This window comes from Solenopsis invicta, chromosome 10, assembly GCF_016802725.1.
Source record: "Solenopsis invicta isolate M01_SB chromosome 10, UNIL_Sinv_3.0, whole genome shotgun sequence".
NCBI lineage: Eukaryota > Metazoa > Arthropoda > Insecta > Hymenoptera > Formicidae > Solenopsis > Solenopsis invicta.
In genome coordinates, this window is record NC_052673.1 from 11,383,335 (window position 1) to 11,408,410 (window position 25,076).

Below are 25,076 nucleotides of genomic sequence, written 5' to 3' on the forward strand. Positions count from 1 at the left end.
TCTTTAGAAACTTAGCAGTAAACGTTTTATTTTAAAAGTACGCGTTATCGCAAAGGAAATGATGTTGCGGAAATTATTCCAGCTTCGCTGAATTTTCAGGTGATTGTTGACACCGTTGAACACATGTAGAAAAATTACTATAATTATCCTTCAAATGTAGATAACATTCATGTATTTGTTGCAATGTTGACAGTTATGCAATTTCCGGATCAATAAGCGTTATCTGCCTTTCTAACTCAACGCGATTATAGATAATTATATCGCAATTGACTCGCCACAGAAATCATTAATTTTAATTAACTAGATGACTTTGCTAGCTAGTTTCCGATGTGAATATAATCGTATTAAATTGTGTACATAAATAAGAGGACAAATAATAAAGGCCGCCTCTTTCTACATGAAATCAATTTATCTCGCGCTTTAATTATTATGTCCCACAAAGTGGCTGCATTATTAGAGTCTAGCGGAGAATGTATTGAATGCGCTTGCCCCAATTTTTTTTTTTTTCATTACGTCGGCATACACGCACGTATATTTACGACACGCGTCGGTGTCGAAATAATTGCTGAATCGTCGGCTCTCCCGAGCCCGTTAGTGTTTCCAGGCGTGTCGTGAAGCTTTAAGAGGAATTCAGAGCGAATCTAATAAGCGCCAGCGCGACGACGGATGGCGCATTAAAGCTTGGTCGTGACGTTTGGACGAGAAAAAAAAAAGAAACGGGAAGCTTAACCTTCTGAAAGTTAAGGCGATCAGTCGCCTCCCTCTCTCTCTTTCTCTCCCGTCTCGTTCTTCTTCGCGCGTCTTCCCCCCTCGCCTTTTACGGGGCACCTCGTGATTTGTTGCGTGGCGTCTCTCTTACGCTGTCGGTACCACTTGCCCCGTTAATGACTTCATGTTTTGTGCACAGGATGGCCTGAGCCTCGGAGCTAGTCTTCCATGGACCGTTCACGAAAATCGGAAGATGACTCGCCGCCGCCGTGCATCCTTCCCGGATTTCCGCGTCGACGAGATCGCCGGCGATCCGCCGTGATCGAGCTGGGTTTGAGGTAAGTGACGCTGTGATTCCCATTTGAATTTTGATTTACGTCCTTGTAAAATTTCATATTTGCGGGGTATAGCACAGAGATAATGCAACGTTACTGCACCAGTCGTTGAACAATCACCAGTAAATGACTGTAGAGGCAGTTAGAAAAATGTTCGGGATAATAAGACTTCAAAATAATAAATTACAAATTGACATTTTTCTAGACCTATTTTCAATACAGATTTGATTAAAATATTATTTCTTGCTTGAAAATGTAATTATTATTAAGTTATTTTTTTCATCTGTTTATTTACTGGTTCAGTTTCTTATTCGTTCATTAACCGGTGCAGTGATCCCATGAAGAAATAAGACACGTGTAATAAATCTTTAATAAAAGCGTGACGAAGTGGCTGCAAGATGCAAAAAGTTGTACCTGAACGTGCAATTTAGAGCGGGTATGACTCATGTGTCGAGCTTTAATTGGTGTGGATTTAGCGTGGCGGGACTCTTATTGTTCTCTGAATCAATTATCAGAGTTAAAAGGTACAAAGCTCAGCAAAGTATCAGTAGAATACCGCGAATGTAATGAAAAATATTCGAAATTTCGAAGAGTTTCTAGGGAGGCGATCTCAAAATTCGGAAATCTATTTGTCCTTGAGTACTTCGATGTTTGGGCATTTCAAAAACATTCGCTGATCAACTCACGTCGAACGTTTTTAAAAAGCCAAGTTCGAAGAATGGCGTTGAAGTCGAAGATAAAAGGCTAGATATTATAAATTATTCAAGATACTCGCGTTGAGAATACATTCGAGCCGGACATCCTGTGTGTGGCATCGAGCTCCACATTTGAATAACACGCAGGCTCGAGATACCGCTTGAAAGCGTGCTTTCTGCGTGCAAAATATGAAGCGCGCTCGCGGAAGATACATTGAGAGCAAGTCGCTGCACGCGAGTGAGTTACGATATAATTAGGCGCCGGTATGCAAAACGGGAGATACTCGGTTGTTAGAACGCACAGGTGGCACTGATGAATTTATAAGCGCCGATGAGGGTAGCGATTAGACGTGAAGCGTTTACGGTAGCTGCTATCTCTTAATCTTTGGAGTCCCGATTTTTCATTATCTGATTAACTTGTGGTTAAATTTAACCTGATGTTTTATCCAATGAGCTTCATTCGTAAGCGATGCCGTAACATCATTATGGGTGAAATCCATTGGGTAAAACATCAGATTAAGTCTAATCATAATTTAACGAGACAACGAAAAATTGGACCTAATAGTACGACTTTCTTTCAAAATAAAATAACATATATATAATAAAGGGCTATAGTAGAATGATAAGTTTCCAAAAAGCTCAACAGTGTTATTCAAAAGTCACAAGAATAATAAACTCTTGATAGATTAAAAGTAAAAAGTGAAAAACAAGACGGACAAAAAGAAATCATAAAAATAAAGAATTGGAACAAAATACGTTAAAACGCTGTCAATATTGACTTCGAATCACCGCTCGAGCGCGAAGAGAAAAGCCGCCGCTTCGTTCTTACATTATAAGAGTAAACAGTTTTGCCTCGGATTGACAGGTTCTTATTAAGTCGTGGAACTAGCGTCGCCCGAGATCGATCCGCGCGATACGCGGATAATGATAGCGTGCAATTTTAGCCGCGGCTGCATTTTGTGACTGCGGATTAATTTTAAACGGGACGAAGCGACAAGGCCGGACGAGCGAGAAAACGCATATTCTCGCGCGCGAAATAAGACCCTTCGATAACTCGTCATCTTAACGACGGGGACGTCTCTTTTTCTTTTCCCCGATACGTTTGCGAGACCGCGGGTACGTGCCGGGTATGTATAGTTTATTTTAATGCGAACACCTCTCGTAATAATTCTCCCGATGTATGCGCTTCGCGCGCGCGCAAGCCGCAGAACGGCACATCAATCCTCGCTCTCGTTACCTTCGGCGCTCCGGGCGGTAGGTCCCTTGTTATCCGCGACCGTCTCCCTTTATACCGCGCGCATGCCGATGCCGTTGCATAATTACCGGGTTTCGATCGGACAAGTGCACCGCCGCGTTTCCACGTCTCTCGAAAAGAAACCCGTGATTCCGATTTCTCTCGTCGATTCTTTCCTCGAAACGTGCTTTCGCGTGAAATCCGTTCCTCGTGCCCGAATCTTCATTCCCGCCTTGTGAAAATAAATTTAAGGATGTATGGGACATTTCTCCAAACATTTAAAAAATTATGAAAAAATTACAGATTGTTTTATATTGCACTTGACAGTGATAGAAGAAGTTACTTCAATAAGAAGTAGACGTGCGCTGTGATGAATGAAAATTTAATAAATAATGAAATAATGAAATGAGAAATGATGAAAAAAGAATCCAAGTTTTTTGTGTAAGTGCTTTAAATATTCAAGATAATTTATGTAAAGTTTTATTGCGATTCAGAGATTCGTTTTGTAAAATAAATACAAGTTATTTATTTATTTACAAAATAACTAAACAGAAAATCACGATAAAACTTTGTCTAAATTATATTGAATACTTAAAGTACTTGCACAAAAAATTGAGATTTTTTTCTTAATGTTGTACAAAATAATTTAATAATATTTTAATAACAGAGTAAATAAACTATAAAAATATAATCTTATTCAAACAACTTTCATGTATGCACATAATTTATTTGAAGTGTTAATATTAACACATTTCCAAATTTTATTTACTTTGCAGGGACCATACGTCCGTTATGTCCTTAAAATAAAGTTGTATCTTTTTCCGAAATAATTTAAAAAAAAAGCAAAATAGATTTTTTTCTGTCCGTTTTGTATCACATAACATATAATGATTTTACGTCAAGTTTTCTACTATTCAGAGTGTTCTATCCAGCTGCATAAAAATATTATGAAATTTACAAATTAATATATGCGAGTCTTCATTTGAACACACACATACACATTTCTCTTTGTGATCTTTTTCTCTATCTCATTACATTACATAATTATATTCAGTTATATTTAATTTTTTAATAACAAGTATTTTAGGATTATTAAAGTTGGTCATTTTCCGGCGCGAGATATCTTCATGCAGAAACGGAGGGACGGCGAATCTCTGCAAATTTCTCTGTTCCCTTATCTCGAATTTCTCCGCGGTACGCGCGCGAAACAAGTGCTAATTACTCCTGTTTTAATAGCGGAGTAACTACGGCGCATAAAAATTTCCGCGGCGGAGTTATTAAATTCCCGCTTTAACAGTGGAGGCGGACACAAAGCGTAGAAATGCGAAAAATTAGCCGTACCGTATTGCGGTTATCTTCTGTCTCACGCGAATGTTTTGCAACACCGAAATAAAAGCGCCCACTTTTTTTCTGACAGAACAAGCGTATAATATTTTATAACACTGCATCGAGTTAATTATACGAATGTGCAATAACGTACGTACAACTCGCTTTTTATCGTGACAATGTCAAAATGAATTCTGAATGAAATAAAATTCTCTGAAATTCGACACAATTCACGAACCTAATGGGCAAAGGAAAATGTCAGTAAGAGCCAACGCGAGTAACGGACGGCGCGTGAAGATTTGATATTTATTTTAAATATTATAGAGTTGCGCAGACGTTTTGACCGCAATTTGGATCTTCAGTTTATCCTTCTTATTTGCACTCACTGCTTGCCTTACTTATTTCATTTTGTAAATCTGTAAATTATTTTACATATTTTTCACTTCACTGTTAATTTAGTTTATTTGTTACGACTACTTGTTTCAACAGTTTTACTATTATACCCTGTATTTTTACGATTCGTTTATAGTTCTTTTTCACAGTGCATTACGAAATGACTGCACTCCATAATCTCAGCTTGCTTATACTTTATATTATTTATTTATTTTTTTTACTTCAACATGAACATTTGTTTTTATGATTTCAACTTCGAACTTTTTTGACCTTTTATGAATTTTAACCTTTGAACTTTTGCATCACGATTGCTTTTTTATTTATATTATAACTTTTATATTTGAGCTTTAGTTTTACATATACTTAATTTTAATTAATTTTATTTGTTACTTAATCCATATTTTATTTTTAATTGGTAATTCGACACTTTTTGCACTGATTGTGAATGTCCGAATTGCGGTCGACATGATGTTTGCACAATCTCTGTAATATTTACTATAAAAATCGAAGCTTTACGCTCCATTTACATTGGCTTTTATTGGATTTTTTTCTTTGTTTATTTGATTCTTTCTTGAAGACTAGTCATACTATTCTTTTTTTTTAATTTACGGAAGAAACGGTTTTGCTAAAGCATCTAAAAATTTAGTTGGATACATTTGAAAGTAATTTTGTTAGGCCATCAAAATAATTAACATTAAACTCTCAAACTGATTGCTAGAATGTCAAAATTCTTTGCCGTATTGCTCATCATGCTTGAATATCTATCATAATTATTTTGATATTTTAGTAAAATTATTTTTAGATCTGTATCCAGCTGAATGTTTAAATACTTCAACAAGATCATATATTCCGTGTATAAATCTATCCATATTTTCACAAAAATCTCGAGCATGCAGCGATTGACATTCATAGTTCATAAATTACATTTTTCATGGCATCACAAATCATCGCAGATTATTTGAATTACGTGCGTTACTAACGGTTGAAAACCGAGAGCAATCGACTAAAGTAAAAACAAAGTGTGTTTAACTTGGATCCGTTTCTCGAGATTATTCACCGCGGGAGGTTAAACGCGCCCGGCTACCTCGCGAGTGCTGCGACGGAATAAAATCGTCCCGGGCGCGGCGAAACGATTCAAGAGCACGTCGCTCGTCGACGTTGACGTCCGTGAAGGTACAATAACTCGTGCATCGCCCGCGTGCAGCGTTAATCTCCTGCCGACGACGAGGGGATGAATTCCCTCTGTCCCTTCCCGTACCTTTTCTCTCCCGAGGAAAAAAGTAGAATCGACGCGAACAATAAGCAATCTGTAGCAGGTCCGTGTGGTAATTATGTTGAGTCTGGACGTGCGCGGATACGGTTACTGCATAGGCCTTCCGCGGATCACATGCGGTACACATTACATACGGTATGCGGTCGTTTACCGGAATGAGTACACAGGGCGTCCCAGAATCCACGTACTTTCCCGCCATCGTGTATCTCCGAGACAGGGGACCGGGAAGAATCACGATTTTCTTTCGTTTAGCCTTCAAGTTTGATGCAATCAAATAATATATGACTTCAACTTAACGAATTCAATTTTAATGATAAATAATTAATGAAGCTGAAATGTTAAAAATGGGACTTAATATAATTAATTAGTTATTTTTATGATTTTATATATGTATATATATAATGTTATAATATTTTAAGTAGAGTTTTAATTTTACTAGGACTCGATCTTTTTAATTGTTAAGATTAGAAATGGAGACATCAACTCTAAATTTAAAGTATATTGTAACTAAAACTTAATATTTATTACTATTTTAATTCTGTGTTGTATACTATTATGCATTGCGTATCAGATGGAAAATTAATAGGGCACGATGCAAAGGCTTTTGTTATTTTCATTTTTTTTTTAACTGTTATTGCGCTGAGAAAAAATAAATTCAGTCACAAAGTTCCTTTGATGCACAATATAAATTGTAAGAATAATTTCTCTTGAAAAAGTATGCATAATTTGTTGCTTGTTACGCATGATTCATAAACAAAAATTTATAATTCGAATTTAAATATTCACGAATTTAGAATTTGTGAATATTTGAAAACAAATTAGCGAACCAGTCTGAGACTAAAGCGATTGCCTCAACGAAGAAATCGAATATAGTCATGAAACTATTTATCCAGACATAGGATACTGAATTTATTTTATGTTATAAATTCATCAAATATTATAATATTTTAGGTAAAATTCTATTGGAAATGAAAAACCTTTACCAGTGATATATTTACCAGTGATATATCAAAAGCAAATTTGTATTTAAATTGAAAAAATTCACTGGCCTGTTACTAACAAAATCCAATTGAAAAATGTATTTAAATGGAATTGCAGTTCTGATTCTGTTTTATCTTTCTTTATTTTGATTTAGGTTTGAAAACGTATATAAAAAATGTGGAATAATATTAAATAAGTAAATAAGATAATCTTATTTATTTATGTTAATCTTATATATATTCAGTCACGAAATTAATTATCCGGACATCTAAGATATTAAGAATTTATTCTGTGCTACAAATTAGAAGCATATTTTTGATACAAATTGGCATCATTGGCGAGTGTTTGCGCTGTCAATCGAATTTTTCCTAAAATAAACTTCCGTACTCTGTGTCTGAACAATTAATATCGTAATTATGTGACATAATATTTTCGGTTTTTTTACTTTAAAAGTATTACGCCAAACATGAATTGCGAATCATTGTGCACAGCTCGTCCGCAGAGACGACTACCACACGGAAAGAACGGTTTTGCTGAAGTGTCCAAAAACTTAGCTGGATATAGATCTAAAAATAATTTTGTTGAGCCATCAAAATAATTACGTAGGATAGTGAAATTAGTTGCTGAAATATCAAAACATTTTGCAGCCTTGCTCATCACGTTTGACGGCCTGTATAATTATTTAGATGGCCCAACAAAATTATTTTCAGATCTATATCCAGCTAAATTTTTGAACACTTTAGCAAAACCGTTCTTTCCGTGCAGGCAAGGGCACTAAGCGCATATGCATACGAGCACATTGGTTGTCGTGTGCAACGAGTATCGGGTCGGGCGAGTGTCGAGCGATAACTTGAAACGAACGAGAGTATAGGTGGGCGGGCCGTTCGTGTTTCCAAGGTGCGAATTCAAAATCAAGGCAGAACGTGACGCGATTAATATCGATTATTTACGACGCATCGCGCGCTTGCACGGAGAAGCGAGGGTTTAATCGCGCGCGGCAAATACGCGCGCCGTGCGAGCACGCGAACGTAACGTGTTCGCGTTACGTCCATTAGCCGCGCCTCGAAAACGAACGCGTCGGAAATCTGAAGGGCAGCCGATGCACCGCGCCGCGACGTGCGAACGCGCTTTGATCTTCGCCGCCGCGAAACACGCGTTTCCGCATCGTGCATCCCGCCGAGATGCATCCACGCGCAATCGGATCACGAGCGCGTTTAGCGCTTGCACGTATCGCACACCTCTTAATCCGTCAATACTTCGCAGGTATCTCGTCGCGTACCTCGTGTCGGAAATCTGACAAAATCGCAGCTTTCGGTGCGAATTATGCGCAATATTTTGCACTGTAGATGCAAAAAAAAATATATATGTTTTTGTTTGAAAAGGGGATGTCTAAAGCGCGAAAAAGTGAGTAGTTATTTTTTGGAGTTTTTTTTGAAGAAAACTGCTGCACATATTCTTTTATACTTTTATATCTCGACTTGTACATGTTTAGTAAATATTGTAAAAATTTTTGGCTATATGTTTATTGATTTTTTTTATTTAAATTTAAAAACAAACATTTTTCAAGTAGGCTAACAGAATTTTTAAAAAATTACTGAAGCTACTGACTTCAATTTTTGTATAATTGTAAAATACATGTCTGTTTATAGCATGAACTAGGCTAAATGAAGAATATTACAAATTATTAATCCTTTCGCTACAAATTTGGGTACTTATTGTTAGATGACCAAAAAGTGTAGACAGTGTTGTTCTTTTTGTAAAAAGTGACAATTTTGTAAAATTATTTTAAGTATTCTATTTTCGTTCTAATTCTAAATGAATGTCCGAATGTCTATTTTTATTTCAAAATTATTTATTAACAAAAAAAATAGATTTAAGTACCTATACCTAAATTTATAGTTGCCAAAATTAATTTGTTTTCTCTCAATTCGTAACATGAACCATTTAGCCACATCAAAATTTGTAGATATTTACTAAATATGTTTACATTTATTTAGATGTGTAAAAGTCCAGATTTAGTATATATACAATAATTTTTAATATATATACAATAATTTATACTATATATACAATAATTTTTCTTCAGAAAAATTTTCAAAAATAAAGAAATCTTTTCGCGCTTTAGAATACCCTCTTAAGCTCGAAAAAAAATATTTTTAATGAAATTCCGATTAGCCGAACGTTTCTGTTCTCCCGTCACTTTATTCCAATGGAGACGTCCGCGTCCGTACGGCTAGACGAATTATAATAATTAATCTGTCTTGCAAAAGGAATAGAGGAACGGAAAATCGTAACTTTTCCGCGCGTCCATCATCTCAAACCGGCGAAGCCGGCGGCATCAAAGTCTCCGTCTGTACGCACACGCGTGCATTTATCAATGGCGCGATACGCGCGGATTTGAAACAAAATTACATGCTCTCAGAGTCGTCCACGTACGCGATTAATAACCCGCTCTCGGGGATGGTCGCCGATTAACATCATTAGATGGCGTAATAGAGCGTCGTATCTTCGCGACTTTCAAAGGCTCTAATGACGCCCGAGGCGGGCTCGCCGGGTAATTGCAAATCGAGCGTTTCCATTTCGCGCGAACGCGCGTCCCGATCGATTTATTTCGAGCCGGGTACCGAGAGGCTCCTCGCGAGTGAGAAGGAGAAAACGGATCCCATCGTCGAAGCCGACGATAGAATCGCCGCAATGAACTCTCGCACTCGTCTAGCGAGTACGTACAAGGAATACTATTCATAAAGTCGAGCGGAACTTAAGAGCAGGCTCATGGCGCCTCTTGGCGTGTAGTCACCTCGTAATTTTCATCGGCGGAACCTCTTTTTGCGAGCCGCGTATTTACGAATATCGGCATTGCACGTACTCCTAAGCCGGTCCCGGGCGTTTTACCGAGGCTGCGATATGTGATGCGAAATTGCGAGCCGCGTCAGCGTAAATGATTCATTACGCGTTAATCTCGCGGTCCTCGTGGTAATAAACCGTACAGTTGGTCTTTCTTACATTAATTCCGAATATCATATCGTTACGATTTAATTTTCACAACATTCTAAAGATAATGAGAAATTACGGTAAAATGTGTTTTATATGCTTCTTCAGGTAATACATCTTCTTATACAAAATTAAATGGGTGGAATAACAATAGAGGAAATTAATATAGTTTAAATAAAAAAAAGCATTTCTACGAGAAACGTATTTTGAAGAAATAATTGCCGGACAATAAGTTCTCACGCGATTATCTCTTAGCTCTCTCATTCTTTTTTGTACGATTATCCTTTGTAACGGTTGTCCTTCCCGTTCTGTAAAGGGATTATTAATCTCCCAAGAGCGGAATTTGCGTCCACAAGCAACGTGCAGCTTGTAACTTTCGTCAAGTGCATATATTTCTCCGCCACGTGATCGTACGGGCACGCACGCATGAATTGCGATGTGCTTTTTCGCACTCTAAATCCAAGTGGGTAATTTTTATATGCTTAAGCGTGTAATTTCTACGTGTGCAATTTTTACATATTTAAGCGTATAATTTTTGCACATTTATGCGTGTAATTTTTACATACCTAAACGTGTAATTTTTACACAATTATGTGTTACACAATTATGATTTTTACACACTTAAGCGTGTAACTTTTTCCATCTACGCCTACGTGCGTAATTTGTACTCACTTTAAGTGTGTAAAAATTATACACTTAGCTGGATTTAAAGTGCGATTCGAAGATGTCGAGACGTCGCTTCGGAGACCTCTCGCGAATTCGTTATCGAGGCTCCGGTAAGTCGATTTCCATGTCGTTATCTGGGCTTATTAAAGTCACATGATACCACTCAGTATGCCGCATAATTTTTCTCAATCACGATGTCTCATATTCAGCTTCCGGGAAATGTCTTCTTATTTCGATCATAGTGCTCGTTACTCGTGTGTATGAAAATAATATGATCGAATTTATGAATATCTAGTACTTATTTGCCATTAATTAATAACGCTTGAAATGCTAATTTTATGCATTGCACTATTAACCGAGGTAAAAACTTCCGGTAATGTAACATTATTAACTCTTCATTTGCAATCTGAATCTTTCTTTTTCAACTCGAGTTTTTTTTTATGATGTTCTAGGTTTCCAAAAAATTTGAAAATTTTAAAAACATTTAGGATTGTTCAACGTCTCTATTACATTATCAAATAATTTTTAACACAAATGTTGAAACTTATATTTAATAAAAATTATAATTAACTAAATGAATAATTGAATAAATTTAATAAAAGTTAATTTAATTTAATAAAAACCGAAAGAGCGGTGAAATTTTTCGCTCGCGTGTTAAAGAAGACGCAGATTGCGGAGAATTGAAGATACAATTAGAGCTGTAACACTCGCGCGTTATTAAATGTATCACGTAACGGAACATAGCGTAAGTGTGATGGCAATGTGTTGCTTCCGTTATTAAATTCCCCACATTGCCGTTCCCGGAAAGAAGTGCGGCGAGTAACGCGCGTCCTGCGTCGCGGCCGGGAGTCCGCGAGCGCGATGCATTCATGCTGCCATCCGCGATCCTTGTTTCTCGCGCGCCGAACAGGTGGTTGCGATGCAAACCGGGGAGTTTGAAATACGGTCGACCCTACTGTCGTAACGGGCGGGAAATTGCGCGAGTCCGACTCCGTTTCACCACTAATAATCACTCGTAGCAGACCGCTTATAGAATTCGAGCGGAATGACGTTTTTCGCCACGAGTCACGAATCACTTATGGATGGTGCGCCGTTAAAAGCGCGCTCCTCAATTTTGTTACACTATACATATAATATTTCGCTCGTAAGCCGTAGTGCCCGCTAAACGCCTTTACCTTATTCGTGGACTATAAAAATTACAGCACTGAAATTACTCCGTGTTTCAACCACTCGAGAAATATTGATGATAAACTTACTCATGAGTCTTCGCGGAATTCACGACGAGTCGAATGGCCCGAGACATCGTGGGCCTTTTTCATTTTGTAATGAAATAAATAAAACAAATGAGCGAAGAGAGCGCCATGTTCGAAGCGAATTTTGGCCCCTAGTAATATTTTTGCGTGAATTTCACGGTTTCCAGTTTACGCAAACTGCGCGTCGATAAACTAGAAATTGTAAATTTCACGCAAAAATATTATTAGGCGTCAAGATCCGCTTTGACTGAATATAGCATTTTCCGCTTATTTGCATTATTCACGTACATCGTTCAAAATAAATAAAGTTGTTGGGCGGAGCCGCGGAGAGAAATTTTACGAACAGAGTGGAAAAGCAAGATAGGAAGAGAAGGGAAACCTTTCGAGCAGATGTATAATAGGATTCCACTGGAGGCACGAATAACATCTCAGGCGTGTAGATTTATCCGACTGCGTGGCCGCTTCCGGTGATCAATAATTTCCTAAGCTTCGGTTAAATGACCCGCGCGACTCGTCTGTTTCTCGCGGCTATTTGCGGCTGCGGCGAGATGCGTATACGCCTGCAACGCGTGCTGCCACAAACGAGTCATTGACTCTCGTTTCTATCGGTCGGAACTCGAAACTGACACGAGTTTGACAGTCCGCGCGGAGCGCTCGATTATATGCGCCGCGAGCATCCCGCGATGTTTCCGGCAATTGCGTGCAATTTAGAATTTTACGCGTAACGGCGTTTTACGCGTAACGCACACGCGTCATCAGGGCTCTACCGTGGCTCTGTTTGCGCCGCGAAGTCATTATCGCGGTCGTTGTCGCGTCTTGAGGAGACCCACACCCCGGCATTACCGGCATTGTGCCTGCATCGACCAGTCATCGTTCGATCGTTACTAAATGCAGCATCGAGTTGCAACGACGACAACGAAGCTGACGCTCATTCACGCCATTTTCCTCGCAACCTCGACAGACGTACGCATTGTCTACAATTGCATGTGTCATACAGTGCGTCGAACCCGATGCGATCGATTATATCGAATCTTTCCAGAGTTGAAATTTTAATTTTCAACTGTCTACTCTCTATCGAATATGTCGTTGTTTCAATAAATGATGAGGCGACTTTATCAATCACACTTTTCTCTTTCTGTCCTCTTTGTTTTATTATTTATAAATTTGAATATACATATATATTATTTTCAATCAGAGCGTTTATCCGTAAAATATAAATGATCTACATTACGTGTATACAATTTTAACTACATTTTACGTGCCATCTGTATAAATAACATGCAATTTATGAATCGTAGAAAATTCAGAAATAGTAAAAGTTATATTACACAGATTTTTTAATTTTGCATTTTTATGTTATTAAAATCAGATGTATTAATAATCTTAATGCATCTAAAATTTATTACTATAGGATTAAGAGAATGCTAAAGTAACAGAAGAACTTCCTCGACGTCGGTCCTACAGATCACTGTAGATTATTTTTCGAGCAAGACCAGGCTATTGCTCTTTGTCCATTGCATAGATCTGTCTTTGTTTTTTGATTATTTCGCCATCTGCGAAAAGTCCTATCAACTACTGTTGGGCTCCATATTGCTCTGTTTATGACAGTTCAGCTTCGCTGAGCGAAATATGCGCGTGGTAAAAGCACATTAACGTATCTTTTTTGTTAGGCGTTCAATCGTAATTTTGCAAGGTCAGTGTTATTCGTGCATGTTTTCTGAAGGGTGCTCTACTATCATTTTGTACGCACGAGCTACACAACTTCTGTATTAAGGTAAAGTTAACCTCAGGTGACGGCTATACGAGTGAATTTTTAATGATTTATTAAATTTTTGTTCGATTTTCTTATAAAATTGACCTGAGCACCCTTTCTTTTTACGCGTATTTCAATTCTAAAAAAAGTTTTTGTGATTCTGTAAAGCCAATCCAAAGATATTTAATGCACTGTAAATGTCGGTAATTCGTGGTACTTTAGCATCCTCTTAAATAGGATTTTTATAAGACTCTTAATAGAGTGGCAAATCACTCGATATTGCACAAGCTCAATTTTTACTCTTTCAAAGTGACGTTTTATTCTACGAGATTTAGAAAGTATTGTAGTTTCCAAATAATTTACATTGTTTATATTGTCTACACGGAAAAAATTCGTGAATATAATATTGTAATCTTGAGATGTATGGCACAATTCTTTCAATTATAGTATTACATAATACTTTTTAATTTTGTTGTTCTATTCGGATCTATCTTTAAAAAACTTTTTTTTAATAAGATTCATATTTCTAGATATATTTAACGACTTTGTTTATTAATGTAAAATCCATTTATTTTCGACAATTTTTAATTTTTCATTTCTTAGAACTATAGCTTATTTTGTCACATTGACTTCCAAGTGACGTGCTCGTATGGTGAAAATTCGAAAAAAAGCAACGGGAGTAACATTTTCTTTCTTTTAACATATAAAACGCTCTGTATTAGTCGAGAACGAATTCGGCAAGATGCAACCTGTATCGGGTAATGAAACAGGAATGCGCGCTCAAATTCCATTAGAGGGCAAACGGATCCCTTCGCGTGTACACAATGCTTCTGGTATCAATTGAAAACCACCACGGACCACCACGCCACGACGGCGGCGGAGCTCGCTATCGGACCGTTCGGAATTAAATTAATTTCGTTTGAAGAACTTGAAATTTTGCGAGTTTCCTGTTACGGAATTCCTGGTGGCGCGCGTCAAACGAACCTCGGAAGGGCGGGCGGTGACCACTCGGAAATTCCATCTAACGCGACCAACGAATCGCGTCGGGTTGCATCGCTGGGCTATCCGTCGCGCGCGCCGACCAGACTGCATGTTTAATGCCGCGACGCACATCCCGCGGTGTTCTCCAGTTCTATATCAATTCAGATCCCGAACGATCCCATCCCCTTCTCCACCCGCGCGCTTTGTCGGCGTCCATTGCGGTCCTACTCGCCGCAGAATGCCTGCTATCGCGCAAAGGATCGAGGGCTCATTCGGCATGCAATTGTCGAGATCGTCGCGTTGCGCACAGCAACGTTGACGGAATACGCATCGCCGGCATATACGCGACCGCCGCGACCACGTGCATCCTCTGTTGATCGAGAGTTTCTCTCTCTCTTTTCTGATACAATAATACAATTTTGACGAGACAGTGAAACAAAGATCCGAGACGGCAATGTGTCATTTTCTTAAAAGTGCGTACAGAAAAGTTTGCGCACGACACGACGCAATACAATTGCTATACAATTTGCATTGTTGCAACGACGACGCGACGGTGCAATTACTCCGTCCGTAAAGTCCGATATTTGTTTCGCTTCACGTGTTAATCCGGCGAACGTGTACGCAGAACTCCGCCGTATTGAAGCACTCAAACTCGGCGCGCGCGTTGAAGAGCGCGGTTTAAACTTGAGGGGGCCAAGAAGCGAATTACCACCGACGAGAAGTTGCAACGCGGGGATCGTCCAAATAAACGCACGACGCCTCGCCTCACTCTCCCGGAGAAGAGCGGGCGCTCTAAATTACTCGGTGCCGAGACTGTGGCGAGCTTGTAAACGGGTTTAGAGACCCCCGTGCATTATCAACGGGTCAAGAGCATCAATTTAACACTCCGAGCGATGCGTTTACATCGTTGCGTTAACGCACCGTTCGCCGGTGCGGTGAGGAGGTAGGCGTTAACGGCTTTACTTAGGCGCGGAATCACGAACAGCAGGCGCGAGCGGTCCAGCGCTTCCCGTCTTTTCTTTCGACGCTCGTCGGCTGAAACGCGAGCGGGATCCGCTCCTCTCGCGTCGCGCGGGCTAATCGCATCGGCGACGACAAGACTCCCATCAACTGGCGGATATTGACGGAGGCCGCCGTCGCGCCGGTTCTCACTTTTTGCCGCTGTTATTTATAGCGAATTTACATAGCCTCCTCAAACTCGTCACGAACTTTTACCGCGAAGCCTGTAATTTACAGCGCGCGATCGACGGGGTGAGGCCCGTTTTAACTTTAATACTCTTTCTCTCTTTCTCTCTCTCTCACGTCCTCGTCTCCAGTGGCGCCCCGATCGAATTTAAGGCGGATGGCAGTAGCACGAGAACATAATTTTAATTTAATTCGGAAATTATTATTGATAGCTTTGTAAATTAAGTGCCACTTTTCATGGCGTTTTTCTCTTTGAATTTCTAATAACGCCGTTAGATTTTAGATTCATAACGATTTCATCAAATTAAGTTAATAACGTACACAATATCGATAAATCATAATCGAGGTTAAATTAAAAAATTAACTCTCTTATCTGAAATTAATCCGTAAGCACTCGCGCTGACTGCATGTTTATTTTATAAACGTTTATAAACTGTGATATGTTTTAAGGATGAAATAATAATTTTTGAACATTGGAACTTAAAAGAATTTATAGTTTCAAAAGCTCAGAAAAAACCGATTTTTTTCCATTTTTCCACAGGTTCCTTTTTTTCCAATCAATTTTTCTGTCCTTGAAAAAAAATCGAGAAAATCCGCGACAAAGTTGAAAAAATAGAACTTTTAAGATTATAAAAAAATCTATTTTTTTTTAATATTTTGTTACCTACTATATTTAGTTAGTAAACTTGTGTGCTTGAGTCAGTTTGACCACCTCGCACTCGAGTGCTTACGGGTAAATATTGCAATTAGGCAATAATTTACAGTCTGAGTCAGCTTGATTTATTTGACAAGTAAAGAATTCGTTTAAAGAAAAACCTCAACCTACTCATATAGAATTTAACATAATATATGTAAATTTATTTAATGTCTAAGAAGAATATTTTTTATAACATTCAAAAATTGTAAAAATTAGAAAAATTTATTTTAGCACATTTTCTTAAGGTGCGAAATTTCCAATACCTTCAATAATATTTCACAAAGTTTTAGTTTCGCTTTAAGTTTTGAATTAGATTATTCCATACCATTAAAAATGTCATGAAATTCAATGTATTTTTAAGTTTTATATTAAATTTAATGTATTCACAACTGAAAGTGCATGCGCATGAAAAGTGCACTTTTGACAACATTAAATTTACATTAAAATGTACACTGAATGTTTCTAAATGTACCCGCTTCCGTTACATTACATTAAATTCTGCTGACGATTTTTAACAATGTTCAACAGTATCCTAAAGCTATTCCATTTATCAAACAGTAATGCCAGACTCGTGATCGGATTATCCTGACAATTGCCGTCGCGTTCCGTAAACATAATCACGGCCGCAAACTGGTCAAATCTAATTAGCATAGAATGTCATTTAACAGGGTAATCGCGACGAGTCAACCGTGTTGCATAATCGCGTCGTCGCGCACGTGCACCGGCGACGTTGCGCCCGAGCATGCCGCGATAACGCGTTCTCTCACCTAGTCCTCGCAACAGCGGCGACAAGTGTAAATCGTAACTTGTGTCAACCTCGCGTAACGTTTACAAATTTCCTCCTCCTCCTCCTCCTCCTCCTCCTTCGCCCCTCGGTGCAGCCGGTCGGCGCAACACAACGCAGCCATTGTGCCGCATTGCCGGGCGGGGACGATTCGGGGACGCCGGCGTCGTAAGATAATTTAGAAAAAAATGGGTTACACGTTCTTATCTGCCTCGACCGTGCTTTACGACGATCCGACGAGCACATCGCGTCGAGTGACGACGGTGTCGCCGAGTGACTTTGTTACCGCGCCAGGCTCGAACAACCTGTAACGCGTAAAGTTGCTGGGAAAGTCGTAATCGTGATAAGTAACTCAAAGTTGGTTCGAAAGAAAGAAAAACCATGTATATGTCGCAGGCAAATAGCAATTTTAGGAAAATAGTATCTGACTAGGCAAATAGCATTTGCCAGGTTAGATTAGGTTAGAATAAATTACATAATTTTTGTGTTTTTAAAGCAGGCATTTTGTGTTTTTAATTCTCTACTTTAAATACACCACATGCCTGCCTGAAAAACACAAAAATTCTATAATTATTGGGTTTTTAAAGCAGGCATTTTGTGTTTTAATTCTAAGCTATTTGACCAGGCAAATGCTATTTGCCTAGTCAGGTACTATTTTCCTAAAATTGCTATTTGCCTACGACATATACATAGGCTGCGATACCCCAAGTCTCCTGATATAATACATAGGTGCAGTCCGCATTTTGCAAAGCGTGTCGCAGATGTAATTCTCGTTTGCTGATAAGGGTTTTCGCGATTGTTGCATCGCGACCATGCGTTTCGTGCGTTGGAACGCGCGAAGTATTATAATCGCGTCGGTAGGACGATAATGTCGGAAAAAGTCGAGCGAGTCGCGTGCATTTAGATACCGCTCGGCGAAATCGAGAAATCATTCATGATCGGCCGCAGCAGGGTCACTGTGTCACTTAATCTCGATAAAAATAATGCAATACGGATTCTCGGATTCGATTCGCGCGATTGTATCGATTGCGCTTCGACGACCGATCGCCATGCAAAAGATTAACATAAAAAAAAAGAGTTGGCCGTATCAATGACCGCTTCAGTTTTATCAATTTGAATCTAAAATTCAAATTTGGATATGTAAGAAACGGATGGGCGCTATCTTTTTACTTTAACACGTTTTATTTCAAAACATATTCGAGGCTTGCAACGTTAGCAACATTTTCGGCGTTATCGTAAATCAACTCGATGACTCGTAAATATGTTCGTTAAAATTTAACTCGCATTCGTATGGTTGCATAAGCATAATCGGTTACGTTTCATGTATCTTAAGTGGGCACGTCAATGTCATAATCATCGAAAAGGTACGCACGAACGTGTCACAATTTCTGCTTCTGATGTATGCCACGCGGTACTTTTCTGTAATGAAATTACAGAAATACACATTAATTTATTTTTATTATTTTGAAATGTAAAATCGCGTTATTCTTTTGTATATAAAATTAGTTACATCACATATTTTTATTCATATTTATATCTAACGAATTATTTTACATTTATCTTATCTAGAGGAGAAGGGGGTGAATATTTGGGGGTGCACACATTTTAATTTTATTGAATAACTTTGTTCATCAATATTTTATATTGAAACTTGATTATTATTCGTCAAAATGTTGTTCAATGGACCCAAAGTAACGAAATATTTATTACTTGGGATGTAATTTATAAAAATATGACGCACTAATTGGTACATGAGGAAAAGAGATGGAAATATGGTTAGTAAATAAATTTAAAAAAATTAGTTTAAAAGACACCTTATTTTGTTACAAAATTATATATTTTTAATTTTTCATCATTTAGAATTTTCCTGCATTCAGAAGCATTAGAAATATTTTAACATTAACAAAGGATAAAATGATATTTTTAATGTTTCTCAACGCAGCCTTCTAGAGTGATAATCGATTTTTCAAAGAAATATTTTTATGTGAAAATTTTGCTTAAAAAGTCCAATGTTATATTGTTTAATTTTGCATAACGAAATGTATACAGCCGAATTAAAAATTAAGTAACAAAAAAAAACACTTGAGTATACGTTCGTGTGATAATACGCTCAACTTTAAAAATAATGAGGAAGTATTTATATTATATATAATTAAGAGCTAAAATCTTGAAAAAGTTTCGAAATGCTCAGATGTAAAAATGCCTTGTAACAATTGTCAGCTATATAATATGTATAACATTATTAAAAAACGACAGTTCACTAAAAAATAATTCTATAAACAATCATTAGAATTCGTCTACTAACGAAGATAATAGCGGTAGCCGTAATGTCCAGATTAATGTCTAACGTAACACTCTGGATTATTATTGATATTTATTTTTGTTTGCGCCCTACGGAATTGAATCGAGATAGACTTCGATGTGGAATACTTACCACGATACAGAGAGACATGTTTTTATTAGCATTTACTGCGTTCCATTAATTCCATTTATAGCTCCGGCGAGGGATATCTTTACGCGCGTGTCTCGAACGGATGCGGTTGTTATCGCTATTTTAGCAGTTGCAAAATCACAACGCATTACTATGTACCCCATGGAATCACACATTACGACGTGCCTATAAACCGTTCCGCACGTGACATACCGCAACTTGACTAGGAAAACCAGCGATTTCCGGCGTGGCGTCGCGTCGTCGTATGCACGAAGTCTATTTCGAGTCGGGTGTAATAACAACTCATGGATGACGCGCTAAAATGACATTTCTATAGTAACATTCGGAGAGAGATGTGCGAAATTTCGCATACAGCTTCGTCTCGCATTGCAACCAATAACTTACTCAGTTGGAAGAGCATACTTCGATCATCTTGTATGATCCATTGCGAATCTACACTGTTAAATATTAAATCAAATTTATTATCAATTCCTTGAGTTAAATAACATTTTGTTATTTTTAACTTTGTGTGCGTCAAAGTTTATTATTTTAACACAAAACCTGCAGTTTGAACAACAACTGTTCTCATCTAAACCTCCAATGTATGCATCTAGTAAATATTAAAACAAAATAAATTAAAAATTAAATAAGTTATAAAAATTAAATAAATTAAATTTGAATTAAATTTATACTTCTTGAGTTATATTGTTTTAGTTAAATTAACGACATGTAAACATTTGGAAAATTTGTGTTAAATTTAACATATGATGTAAGTTCCGAACGGTCTACTCAAATTTTGTGTTATTTAACATAAGATGAATATGTTACACAGTAATACAAATATATAAAAAAAATCATACTTTGATGCAATTTGTGGAAGCATGTTTCTTCACTAAAACTAACATTTATAGTGTTGATAAATACACATTTTATTCATTCATCTTAAAGTTTTAAAACTATTATTTTCAATTTATTTGCCCATGTATTCAGAAATTGTATTATTTTGAAACTAAAAAATGTTGAATATCAATACAAAATAACATATTTACATGATGTTAAATTAAAACTCGAATATGTTAAAAAAAAATTTTTAAGATCATTTTTAACATAAATACAAAATGTCTTCTATTGTGCAGGAGCAATTCTCGGAACATCGAGAAGGGGCAATGACCTCTTACAAGAACGATTATTAAAAATAAAACTTGAATATAATTCGATACTACAAATTTAACAGTGTCAGTGTACGATGTACATGTCAAACTTTTTAATCTTACGTATTGGCATGCATGCCCGAGGGACATGTACGAAAAATACGGAAAATGCTGAAGTAAAAAAAAGAAAAAAATAACAAAGCGGGAATTTATTTCGCTTGAAAGCGCGTTACCCGCGAAAACAAGACGCTTTGATGTGACCGGCGTGAATTAAAAGCGCGCGAACCTAGCCCGGTGTGTCACGGGGTTGAACTTTTACCACGTTAGTTACACTCGTCACTGTCGGTCAACGTGTTAAATTAATCACGGCGGCGAATATTCTTCGGCGTTTCTCGCTAGAGGAAGCTTTATTCCGTTCTGAGAATTGGCAGGAATTAATTTGCGACTCGCCGCCGCGCGCGGAAACGGCTTTGTCTCGCTTCAAACGCCTAATTGATGGTTCTGTTTCGACTCTGCTCCGTGTAATAACGGCGTCGGGTTACATGTGTGCAACATATCGCTGCAATCTCCGCGACGACGTCGCTCGTGGGGATACAGCGCTTGATACCTTGTCGATAACACGCGTCACGGTGCGAGGGAACATTTCCGTTGTTTGAAACTGACAAAAACAGCCCCGAAACGCGCGAGAGTATCGCCTCTGATACCAATATATCGTGAAATTTAGTTGACTCGATAAATTGTACAGTTATTGAACTTTTTTTTTGTTCGCGGATCTGAAATATTTTCCAAAGTAAAAATGGAACGTAAAATTTCAATCTTTCGGTTTAATTCAACTTTTGCAATGTATCTGCGAAGTTCCTTATCCACTCTTTTTTATCCATAAGAAAGTTGCGCAATTTTTAAGATTCGTAGTTACATACATATGAGCTTCTTCCTTCATTTTACATTATGTATAAGGTAATTGTACGGAATCGCGCCACTTTAAGCAAGGATCAATTTTTGACAGGTTATTTAAAACAAAACAAAAAAAAAATAATAAAGTGATGTTAGATATGATTATAAATTTTATTTAAAGTTAATATTGTAAATTAGCGAGAACGATTAAAAAAAAACATAAAAATATTTTTCCAAAAATTTAAGTGTAAACTGCAAATGTCCTGAATTCGAAATTTTAGGTGGCTCTGATTTACGTCACTAATACATGCCAAATGACGCTATCGTATCTGTGTGCTGGCTACCCCTGTTGTATAAAAATATATGATGTTTTACTATTTTAAATCATTTTTTTTAAACATATTAATCGTACAAAATTAAAACACTTTGTATTACAACTCAAAATTATTCAATTTTATTGTTAGTCTCTCTCTCTCTCTCTCTCTCTCTCTCTCTCTCTCTCTCATAAGGGAATTAAAAGTGACAAATTCTCTACATGGATTTTTGAAAATCGCTTTTCACGGAAAATTACATTATACGCGTTTACGTACTTCAACGACTGCTTTCTGGTAATGTTTAGGCACTCTTAATCAGCTGTGTTTTATTACGCGCACAAAACAAATTCCGGTGGCGTCATTCGGGTCATTGGTAGTAATTCCATACATTTATTTTACATAAAACAATCAAATCGCTCGCTGGTGGGAAATTGAAATAAGTGACTGGGTGGTCAATGGCCGAGGGATAAGCGACTTACCACGAGCGATGCCGCATCGCTCATTAAAAGTTGATCGTTTTAACAATTTCCCAACGCGTCGTGGCGATCATTAATCCCATACGTGCGGCTTTATTAATGCGGCGGATGATCGCCATAAATCTCGGAAGCGACGGGGATTCACCGCGGAACCTCGCGACGCCCAATCTCGCGCACGGACTCATAATTATCTGGCCTAACGTTTGTCAACGAATGTTATTAAGTACTCGTTAGCGGCGGTACTTTATGACGCGGGGTGTGGTCCCGTTATTAATCACATTGTTTCGGCCGGTCGTTAAATGGACAGCTTAATGGATCAAGCCTGGTCATCGGTCAACGGTGCGTGTGACGAGAGCGGCGTGCAAACGCAGCGACCCGTCGCGTCATGCTCGCGCCGCGATTATTTTTAATCTAAGCGCGGATTAAAAAATAATCCCCGATCCAACAATTGTAGTAAGTACCGTGTGTCTTTCGATCTTTACCGAAAAATTTTGAAACTTTAATTAAAACTATTCTTTTTTAAAACTAAAGGAAGTTTGGCTCAATTAATGCAAGTGCAATTCGTATTATAAGAGACGGGCAAAAAATGAGATATATAATAACGATGTAAATTATTATAATTAATTAATATTTAGTACTACCTATAAGATTAACATGAGATGGTCGTTTCGGGCTCACTTGCTCTTCTTCAGCATCTTAAAATTTCTATCGGTATAGTCGTCGAATTATTAAAAGATGATGATGAAGGAAGGCATACAATTATTTTCCCGTTCATTATTACAGTCGCTGCCTTTTTCGAAATATTTTTGGTACATAATCATTGTCATTAATTAGTAAAAAAATCACGTACGAGCGGTCAGTCATTATTAAAGCTCCTAATCTTTTTTAAAACATTAAACATTATTTAAGACAATTTTTTTCTTACATCAACATTTCTCAATTATATATATATTTTTTTTATTCTCCTCTATCAAACGGCCCAGCATCGCTAATAAATTTTTAGCTTCTCTCCCTCGACTTCTTTCGCTGCTTCAGATAATTGTTACTTATCTTCTCCCGTATTGCCGATCTATATATATCCTCGCTTTCGCAAAAAGGAAACGTTACTCAGTCCTCATTCTCTACACAGTCGATTAAGACCGAAGATTGAGACGTGGACTTTATGGATCGCTTCGGCCGTCGACCGAAGTACTTGTCGTTTTATCAGCCGCGTAATTGCCGCAGAAAAGAATTACCGCGGCGGTCCTGAGAGAACGGCCGCGAGCGACGACGACGTTTGGGACGACGACGACGACGACGTTTGGGACCCCATACGTCTCTCGGAGGGATTGCAGCGCGGATGAACGTATCAGATAGCGCGGATGAACGTATCAGATAAGAGAATACGTTGCACGCGCGCGCGTATGGTCCTCCGCTGTCGATGCACCGGAGGCGCGGGAACGCGGTGTTCCCGTTTATTTTTCAGTGGGCTCCGGCGATACATCAGCCACCGTTACCACCGCCGGTGCTTCCTCTCGTTTTATCTCTTGTCCTCCGTCTCTCTCTCTCTCTCTCTCTCTCTCTCTTTCTCTTTCTCTCTTTTTCCCTTTTAGTTTTCTCTGCCCTTTTTCTGTCGAGACCTATAATTATTCTTTCGAACTGCAACGTGGGCGAATGCGCGAAACGTGCAAACAGACCCGCCGCGTGTTCGCGAGATCTTGGCATTCCGAGACTCTCCTCCATTCTGGAGCGATCTTGACCCTGTCGGTACGGCGCACGTTCTCCTTCTTCGTAATTTATTGCGCTGTAACGTGCGTTACAACGCGACGGCGAGAGCACTCCGGGCCCGTATTCGCGCCACGCGTTTAACGCTAAATGGGACTATCTGATTCTGGTGGCACATTGACGTTGAACGCGATCTTTGTATTAGGCGACACTTGGCATCGGACGGCCGCACTTAGCGCTAAATGTGTGGTCCGAACACGTGTGACGTGAATACTGATGCCATTACGAATTATAGAAGAGAAAATTGTTGAATGCGTACCAGTCATCTAAATCGTATCCTTATCAGTATTTTATATTTTAACTTAATATAAGCATTTAGTCACAAAAATCTGAAATAAATTAGATATGAGTAATATAGACAAAAATTCAACAGGTTACATCTTCTTTTACGCGTGTTAACATTAAAAAAAATTGAGGTTAACTGTTGTTGATTATTTTATCAGTATTTTTTTTATGTAGCTGATATGTGTAATAGTAAAATTTTAAATATTTTTTTATATTTTTATAAAAGGATGTTTTACGTTTGTTGTATAATACATATTTACAATGAAATAAAGCTTAAATCAATATTTTTTAAATAAAATGTATCAATTTTTCTATAAATTGTAAATTCCACAAATTTTATTACAATAATGAATATTAATATAAGATTGATAAATAAAACTGATATGAATAAATTGATATAAATAAAAAATTTTTTACAAAAATAAATTTAATTTTGATATCTTTGTTATTATTATTATTTATTAAATGTTAAAAATTTTTTTTTTTTTATAAAGTATTAAAATAAC

The 25,076-nt window shown here is 37.7% G+C and overlaps 1 protein-coding gene across 3 annotated transcripts in view; it reads left to right on the plus strand.

Moving 5' to 3' along the window:
* Positions 1 to 25,076, plus strand: part of LOC105195472 (thrombospondin type-1 domain-containing protein 4) — a 96,404-nt gene that overhangs the window by 16,770 nt on the left and 54,558 nt on the right. For all 3 annotated transcript variants that reach the window (XM_026138702.2, XM_011160883.3, XM_011160881.3), the window contains exon 2: positions 908 to 1,046. In XM_026138702.2, coding sequence (XP_025994487.2) covers positions 937 to 1,046 — 110 coding nt within the window. In that variant the 5' untranslated portion in view covers positions 908 to 936. The remainder of the gene's footprint in view (positions 1 to 907; positions 1,047 to 25,076) is intronic.